This window comes from Ricinus communis, chromosome 5 (assembly GCF_019578655.1).
Source record: "Ricinus communis isolate WT05 ecotype wild-type chromosome 5, ASM1957865v1, whole genome shotgun sequence".
Lineage (NCBI taxonomy): Eukaryota > Viridiplantae > Streptophyta > Magnoliopsida > Malpighiales > Euphorbiaceae > Ricinus > Ricinus communis.
The window spans coordinates 2,032,498-2,042,053 of NC_063260.1; the positions used below are offsets into that span (position 1 = coordinate 2,032,498).

The window sequence follows — 9,556 nt, forward strand, 5'->3', positions numbered from 1 at the left end:
CCCTAATCAAATTGATAAAGAGAATGCAAAATCGATTTCATGGAAACCCTAGAGGTGGATTTAAAGTAGGAAAGGCATACAGGATGGAGGAGCCACATGAGATTAAAAGGCGAAGTGGACGTTACTAAGCCAATACCCGTTGGTTTTATAAGCAAGAAAGAGGACGATTCTGCTCTTTAGATAAAGTTGAGACACAAGAGGGTTACTAGACCTGTGTTTCAAATGTGGGATTACTGGCCACTCTATGCATTATTTCACCCCTAAAACACAAATCACTAAACAAGTTCGTGCCAAGTATGGTTTGTGGTTAAAGGCACTTACTAATGTTGATAAAAAATAGTTTTCTTCTTAGAGGAAAGGAAACCCTAAAACTAATTTATTTTTTTCTTCTCTTATTTACAGAAGTCACAGTTTTTTTTTTTCTATAAACAAAGTAAATTAATTTTAAAATTTACAATAATACTTATGTATCCAATTGCTTACTAAAGTTAATAGCTCTTAGTGGAGTAAGAGAATAAATTGAACATCTATTTTTTTTTTATATAAGAAGTCATTTATTTGCAAATGAAAATAATAAAAAAAATTCACTTCATTTAATCTAAGTTTATCTTTATATTTAAAATATCTCTCAAATAGAAAATAAATTTCTTTTTATATAATAGCAAATAAATATGTTTTGCAGATTTTATAAATTTCTTATTATTTTTTTTTTAAATTTTAAAAATTAAAAAATAAAAATGAAAAAATTTCTCTACAATTAATAAGTGATACTATGTAATCATTATATTAACTAATAAATTAGTTTTGTAATTAGATAATAATCCTAACTGTAAAAATAACATCCTAAATTATATTTTTAAATTATATAATAAATTGTTAATTCTAAAAAAATGGTACTATCAATTAATCTGATATATTAATTTATATAATATCAAAGTTAATTAATAAATAAATTTTATGTTATTGTATTAATAGAATTTTAGAATTTTAAAAAGATAAGGATATTTAAACAAAGTTAGTTTGTTATTATTTTTTAAAATTTTATAATTAATATTAAATACTAAAACTAAATAATATTTATTAATTTAATTTTATAATTAAAATAATAATAACGGTCGTGGAACGCATGGATAAACGATTAATTATTGGTTAATTTTCTTTTTTTCTAATAAAAAGATTATGAGATATTGTTTTGAGCAAGGATTTTATTTACTTTCCTTGTTTCAATGTTTCTTTTTTCTTTTCCTTAATATTTAGGACATTGAATTGAAAATTAAATTAAAAATCTTGGACATGGACGTGTTTGGTCTGCCCCATTAAATAAACTAACCGCAGTACTGTCATGGTTTATATGGCAAGTAAAAGCCAAACACGTGACTTGTTTCGACTAACTCGTCAGCACCTAAGCTTCCAATCTAACTGAAACTAGTCCTCCGCGAGCCTACCCACCGTTTAGAATAGGATACATGTGACATGTCGTTATCTCTAGCTCCGGTTCGGTTCCGGTTTAATTTCAACTCTAATTATATAAATAAATTAAATTTTTAATTTAAGAAGTTATAAATAAATAAACAATAAATATATGTAAAAGATTATTTCTAATCATCATTTTACTATGAGAATATATTATTTTGATATTTAAAATATTATTTTATTGAAGTCAAATTTTTATTATTTTAAAAGAAATATGAATATTTCATTAATAAGAATTAATAAGTAATTTTGATATAAAAAAATAAATGTTAAATATCAAGAAATACATATAAGAAAATTTACTCTCGACAATCATCAATTATATTGATGGAGCAGTAGATTGTAATTTTACAGAAAGAATGCTCCATTCGGTGGAACTAAGTCATATATTGACTTTATAGATATATTTTGACGAATTGGATTGTTTGAATGCTAATTGAAATGTTTTTCTTTTTATTACTCCTATAGAGGAAGAATTCAATACAGTATGTAATGAAAGACCATAAAATTTATACAGAAGGAAAATTTAAGACTCTGATAAATGGAGGACTATAAAACTCTTCCAAAAATACTAATACTTATTTATTAAAATTAATTAATAACACAAAGAAGAGAGAAAAAAATGCTGAAGCTATTTACCTGTAGTAGACTGAAAATTAAGAATTTTAATAAAAAGTAGAAAAATAAGAGAGAAAGAGATGTTTTTTATGATGTTAAATCAAGAGTGATTGATAAGTGTGGTTGGAGAAGGTTAGTCCACGCAGGAGAGGAACATAGAGTGCCAATTCATGAGTGAATTTCAATAGTATTCAGATACCCTAATTTAATGTCTGCAATTAATGTTATCAATTAAATGTCTCAAACTTTATTATTAATTCCCAACTGTTTTCCTGGACCATAACTCAAAATTGAAAAATTTTACATGAATATATTTATGTATATATTATTACTACATATATTCAAAATAACAATTTCAAAATGACTTCTTGGCTTATGTTGAAACACACTCTCTGTCAATCTACATGCTCCTTTTCCAATTGAATTGATGACTCATTTGTAATTGATTATTTTTATTTTTAGGTTAATCTCTGGTCTTATGCTTATCATATATGTAGGCAGGGTATTTGTCACTAACTTTATACATGATGATTGTGTTACATTAGTTTATCGAAAATATTAAACATTTAATCTATTTTTGTCTCAACTCTTTTCCATTTAATACGACATATAATATTTTTATTAAATTATTTTTTTAAAATTTTGAAATTAAGGGTAATTTTGTATTAGTATTATTGCCACATCAGATGAATAAGAATTAGAATAAAAGTAAGTGGATCTTATAGCATTATTCTTAATTTATAATATTATATAAGAATTTATTAAATAAGATTATATTATATTTTTATAGTAATAATTATATAAATATATATATATATATATATATATATATATTTATTTATTTATTTATTGTTTAAGGGAGTTGGTTTCATAAGGTTAATGAAAATTCTAGATTTCAAGCAAAAATAGTATTTGAATAATTTTAGTAAGTGTCACTATCAGGAGTAAAAGTGATATTCCATATGTTTTTGGTTTCTAAGTTATATACATGTGCAGATAAAATTGAAAGATTAAATTCAACTTGGAGCTGGAATTAATAAAATATATCAAAGACTAAGCTGTTAAATATGTTGTAATGAGACAAGTGGCAGCCTAGTTACCACTTGTATCCTTGCTTTGTTGCATTTAATTATTTTAGTAAGAAAAAAAATAAAAACAACAAGAGTTGGTATTACTATTTGAGAAAGGTACACAAAGAAAGGGAGAGAATATGATTCTGTTTTTCCACTTAAAATGGGCACATGAGAATGAGGAACTTAATTGGTACCATCTCATCAAAACAAAATTTTCATTCTTTGATGGTTTTCTTTAAAATAATAATTTGCTCAAGTCGTAATATCACCACCACACATTATGGACCGCTTTTATATGCACATAATTAAAGAGACTTTGACCAAAAAAACTCCTATCTAAGATATAAATTATTAGAATAGCCGAGAAACTCAGTGAATCGAGCAATTATATTTAAAATAATAGTAGAAATCGACTTAAATTTCAAATGGTTTGGAAACCGTAAGAAACATAAAGCTCTATCCATGTTATGAGCACATAGACTAGCCACATGTCACTATCTTGTAGGCAGTTATAACAAAATCGCTAAGCTAAATATATATATATATATATATATTTTTATCCATTTCTCAAACCATCACCCTCGATGATCAGGTATATAAATCTTTCTTCTCATATATAATTTATTATTCATTATCGTTATTCTCCTGAAATCACTTTAGAATTCTAATTTGATTGTCGGGGTTCTATCTTAAACGTAAAGTCCAGTAGCTCGCTGTCTATTTTTTGGTAATTGATAGAACATTGTTACCTAATCTCGTGGGGGCTCCAATTTTTTTCAAATTAGAATTATATTAACTTAAATTTTTTTAAACCGAATGCCCGATTCAATTTTTAAATTTCAGTTGGATTTTGCTCACTCTAGATAGTTTCTCCTGACTAGAGTGTACTGGAACCCTAACTAGGAAGATCAATATAGTCATACAGTGGCTTTAACATTATATATCAATTATATAAAATATGTGTGATGCACCCTTTCTGATAAAAGAAGAGAAGAAAAGGAGTTTCCAGTCTGCCCCTACACAAATTATTATGCCTATAATTAATTAGCATCCAGAGGTTTTTGCTATACCTTCAGCTTCTTCTTCTTCTTCTTCTTCTTTTATGAATTACCTGTCATACATACCTATGGCATCCTCAAGAATCATCACTGCTTCATTTCTGCTAGTCTCTCTTCTAGTCCTTCAGTTCTCAGAAGCCGAAGAAATGGTAATCACTGACAGCATCTTATACTTTCTCCTCATTAATTACTAACATTTAGCTATCTTCGTTGATCATTACTTCAATTATTTATTTTCTTATCCATAGTGAACCTTTAACCAATGTTCAGTTCTCTCTCAAAATGGAAATATAATTACTCTCTCTCTCTCTTTATATATATATATATATATAGTTAGCAAAAAAAAAAAAATAGTTGGTAATTAGTCATGAGTAATAAGTAATATGGGAGAAAGTCTTATATACTCGTTCAAAGGAATTAATGTATACTTAATTTAAATAAAATTTAGAATTGAATTTATTTCCTTTCATTCGTGATTTATAAAAAAATATCAGATTGCAGACTATTATTTAAAGATTTTGAAGTGGTATGCAATAGCCATTGTTTTTTCAACTGACATTTCAACACATACAGTAATAGTGTTATGTAATTTGACCGTTATTTACTAATAGCTATATTCATAGAATGCTAAAATATTAAAAATAAATTATAGATTCTAAAATAAAAATACGTTAAATTACAATGTAATGAAATTTTTTTATTTTCTTTTTCTCTTTCAGATCACTTTTTTTATCAAACTTTTTTTTTTTTTTTTCGTTTCAAAATAATTAATATTAAAATGATTAGATTGCGGAAGTGCCTGTGAAGGAAGATGCAAATTATAAAAAAGGCCAAATATCTGCAGAAGGGCCTGCGGAAGCTGCTGTGCCAAGTGCAATTGTGTGCCTCCAGGGACTTATGGAAACCTTCAGATGTGTCCTTGTTATGCTAACCTTACTACTCGTCAACACCTTCACAAATGTCCTTAAGACTATATTTATACCTCTGTATCTTCATTTTCTTTTTAAAATTACCAATAAGAAAAATGTAATTCGAATTTGCGATCATTGTTAATTAAAATTTATATTTTTTTGTCGGATTCAATAAAATAATATAAAAAGTAAATATTATATACACACATTTACATTAACCGTCAGATGTTTAAATAGTAATAAAATATACAAAATTTAATGTCTGATGTATTGAAAATCTGATTGTCCATATGACCAAAACTTGAAAAATGGATTATTACCCAAATACATCTACAAAAAAAAAAAAAAAGTAATTACATCAAATAAACTATTTATATGGCCCTCACTAACCACTAGGCCAAGATCTCAATCATTATAAGAACACATACACACTTGGTCATCGGGAACCAAGTGCTACTCAAACAAACACTTCTTTGCTAACATTCTAAATAATACTTTTTTTTAATTAATGAGAAACCAATAAATAATGGGTTATATAAAATAAAGGTAATTATTCCATGAAAAATTTAATTTGTTATAATATGCACTCATATTTTTTAATAATATACATTTTCATCTCTCGCCTTAAATATTGTTTATTATAGTATTAGCAGTGTATGAAATTATTTAAAAGGATAATTTAACCCATAAACTAAATGGAAAAAGTTGTATATCTCATTAATTTACCAACAATAACGGTTAAAAGGTTTATCAATCTCTCTTTCCTTCAACGCTTCAAAAGTGGTCAGGAGTTCTTCTCAGTCACAATCCGCTTCCTCTTCTGCCTCCCACTTCAATGTCGTGGCTCCACGCGGCTCTGCTGTAGCCACAACCAACCACCACTTCATGACAGTTGAACAAGCTTCCTCCACAGCTCGAAGGTGGAGGCAATAAAGGGCTACTTGACATAAGACATGCCATCTAGATTAGCTACTACTGCTGTCATATTGTTCTTTCTCCTTTTATCTCTTTTTTTTTTCTTTTTTTTTTTTGCTTTTCTTCGGCATTGATATCTTCTTAAATTTGATGTGTGTGCAAAACGAATATGTAATTAATCTCTCAATTTATCTCTCTTTTTACACCTAAAGAAGAAAAGTAATTTGAGGGTCAGTTGCAATTGATGATTACCTTAATTTTGGTATTACTGTCACACTGTTTTAGTTTTAAAATTATTCTTTAAGATTGTAGGTAAAGTGTTTGATAATGTCCAAATGGAGGTGGTGGCAATGGCTTTCTTGAATTGGAAAGGGAAAATGGATAGTGAAAAGAGGGATGAAAGTTTAATACAGACTCGTACGTCAAGTCAGTAAAATATAACAACTCGTTAAACTAATAAAACAGTAGCAAAGAACTCTGATGATGAACGTTAAAAAAAGAAATGTGAATGCATATTTATAAAAAATAAGGAACATAAGTGCATATTATATCAAACCTCCCGAGTATTAGTAATTATTTATTATCCCATTACATTTGCTATAAAGCGATAATTTACCTTATACAGACCGAATTTAAATTCTCTATTTTTCGAGATTATATGCTTTTACCATGTCATTTTTATAGCAATGGAAACTACAAATTAAATTAATTTTGCCTATTATCTCATAAATACCTAGATCTAAGTGTTCAACTTTGTTTTGATAGATGTCTTATTTTTTTCTATTGAAATATAGTAATCTTCCTAATAACAGAATTGTCATTTGTTCATATACATAAAATAATTTTATTTTATTCAAATAATTAATTATAGAATCAAAATATTAAAATTCAAAAAATTTTAAGTTATCATATCAAAAATCTCTCCTTAATATTAATAGTAACAATTTATGAAACGTCCAAATAAAATGACAATAACTAATTTTATAATTGAAATAAATATTTCATTTACTTATGTATAATATGTTTTTCCTTCCGGGGCTTTTAAAAACGAAGGGGCAAACATCATTTGCTAATTTGTCGAAGAATTTTTGTTAAATAGGAAAAATGGAATAGCAGATACGAAAATTACATCAAACAATTTTGAAACTTGGAAAAAATATAAAAAAACTACCCATGTTTCTTTTGGTTTTTTATTAAATTTATAATATTTTTTTTTATTTTTATTGTATTAAAATATCAAAAAATAATCTCTTTTAACTCTTTTTTCCAAATTTATGATTTTGGTTTTTCTTTATTATTTTTAGATAAAGCAATCGAAAAATAATGAAAAAATAATAAAAAATAATTACACTGTAAATTAAAAAATAAAAAATAGTATTTTTGGAAAAAAGAATTTATACATTAAAATAATTTTTGTTTTGGTTATTTTAGGATATTGTTAAAAATTCCCTTTTTTGTTTACAGCTAATTAATCTGAATTATTCCATGCAATAATTAGAAACAAAGTCTTCAAAATTTGCATATTTGGGTATTGTCCGTCTTCTACAGCCCACTTATGAATTAGAAGCCCTGAAAGGGTAGAAAACAGAGGCGCTGTTCAAAGTACTAAATCCCTAACGGCTAGTTTTTTTTAGTGCAAGTGAATCGTGCTTATGCGTGCGCTCTAACGGTAATGTGACCGTTTAAAAAGCTCTTTTTTCTGTGAATCAAAATCCTCCATTTATAAACGCTCTCAACTTTGTCACATAGAATCAAAAGAATTTATCTACTTTGTCTTTTCGCTTTCTTGCTCTCGCTTTTGGCTCTCTCTTTCTTTCTTGAAATTCAATTTTCTTTCCTTCAATGGAGACTCCATCATCGACAAAAAGAGTCACAAGATCTCAGACACTGCTTGCTCTCAGCAGCAGCAATATTCCAATCTCAAGTGGGCTTTCTTTTCTTTTTCTTTTTTTCTGTTTTTCTCTTTTTGATTTTGCTATTTTCTTGTTCTGGTGATCTGTTTTATGGAAGATCAAATCTTTTGGTATCATTCTTTAATGGGGTTTCTTGATTGGATTAATGAACAAGGTTGTTTTCCTTGATGGTGTGTTTGCAGGGAAGATTGAAGACTCTGAAAAGGGAGTTTCAAAATCAAGAAGAAGAAATGGAAATCAACAGCAACAACAAGATAGATCTGCACTTATTGATATAACAAATGATTCACCAATTGTTGGTCTTGCAGTGGGTAGTTTAGAGACTCCATCATCAGCCATAGCCAAGCAAAGAAGCAACAGATTTAAGAACAACATTAATACACCTGGCTCTGGAGAGGCATTACTTAGAGGTCAAGTCAAGACTCTCTTGCAGAAAGTTGAGGAAGAAGCTGATCTTTCCAAGATTTCATTACAGAACCGTCCCTTTCTTCATCTTCAAGGTCTTGTCAGTTCTCCAATGGGACTTCTTGCTCCCACTCCTGCTAATACACCACTAGTCCCTAATCTCAATGAGGATGGGAGTATTAACATTAATGATTGGGCTTCATTTACCCCTTTGCCTGTAATTGAAGAACAATTGAAGATTTGTCAGGTTTGTTTGATTTTTTTTTTCTTGGTTTCCTTGACTATGTAGCATCAACAACTTTTTTTTGGCATCCTGTTTCATGTTTAGTATTAGTATTTGGTTTCTTGTTCTTTTGTTCTTAGTTTCAAAATTACTAATATGTTTGTTTGATGGCAGCAGGTGGTGAGTGAAATCTTTGAAGGGAAAAAAAAGCAAGAGAGTCTTGAAACTCAAAAGAGTCTGACAAGATCATTACTACTTGATTTCTCTGAGAAATCTGAAGTCACTGATGCTTCATCAGAATGCTCCTCTGCGATAACAAGTAGTGACAGCAACGGAAAGTCATCATCATCATCACCATTAATAGATGATGATAGTGCCTCTAATTGGTCAATTCAGGTGAATGCAAGCATCCATGATCAAGATGAGGAAGAACAACTAATTGAAGGAGAAGAAGAAGAAGAAGAAGATTGCTACTATCATCCTGATGACTATGAAGAAGAGGCTGTTTATGATTATGATGATGAAGAATTGGTTGCCGAACTCTGTGAAGGGATTGGCAAGATAAGTGTAAATGAGAGTGATAGTAAGTGCAGAGGGAAGCATACAAGATTTGTGTACAACAGTGATGATGAGATTGTTGAAGAGGAAGAAGTACTACACTTGAAGGGCTTGCCTACACCTACAGGGAAGCACCTGCGCTTTCCAATGGAAGAAGAAGAAGAAAATCGAAATGATGGTTTCTAATTGGGTTGACTTGTTGCGTCTTTCTTTGACACCACATAAGCTTTTGGGAGATTTAATTGTTCATCAATTTGTTAAGCATTTTGGGAATTGTTTTTTGTTTTTTTCAAACACTGATTATTAAGATTGAAACAAATGTTAATTTCAGATTATTGACCACAAATGCAATTTGTGGAATTACAAATATATTTCATTTCTAAATTGTCTTTTAGGAATTTATCATTTT

At 28.4% G+C, this 9,556-nt stretch overlaps 1 protein-coding gene across 2 annotated transcripts; it reads left to right on the forward strand.

Moving 5' to 3' along the window:
• Positions 1-7,776: 7,776 nt before the first annotated feature.
• LOC8268716 lies at positions 7,777-9,516 on the forward strand. Of its 2 annotated transcripts, none has more exons than XM_015720856.2 (3): positions 7,777-7,972; positions 8,144-8,613; positions 8,764-9,516. In XM_015720856.2, the coding sequence occupies exons 1-3, from the start codon at positions 7,891-7,893 to the stop codon at positions 9,331-9,333; spliced, it is 1,122 nt and encodes a 373-aa protein (XP_015576342.1). In that variant the 5' UTR covers positions 7,777-7,890; the 3' UTR covers positions 9,334-9,516. The 2 variants fall into 2 exon arrangements, with proteins under 2 accessions (XP_015576342.1, XP_002521661.1); XM_002521615.3 differs by having other exon boundaries at positions 8,767-9,516.
• Positions 9,517-9,556: the final 40 nt, after the last annotated feature.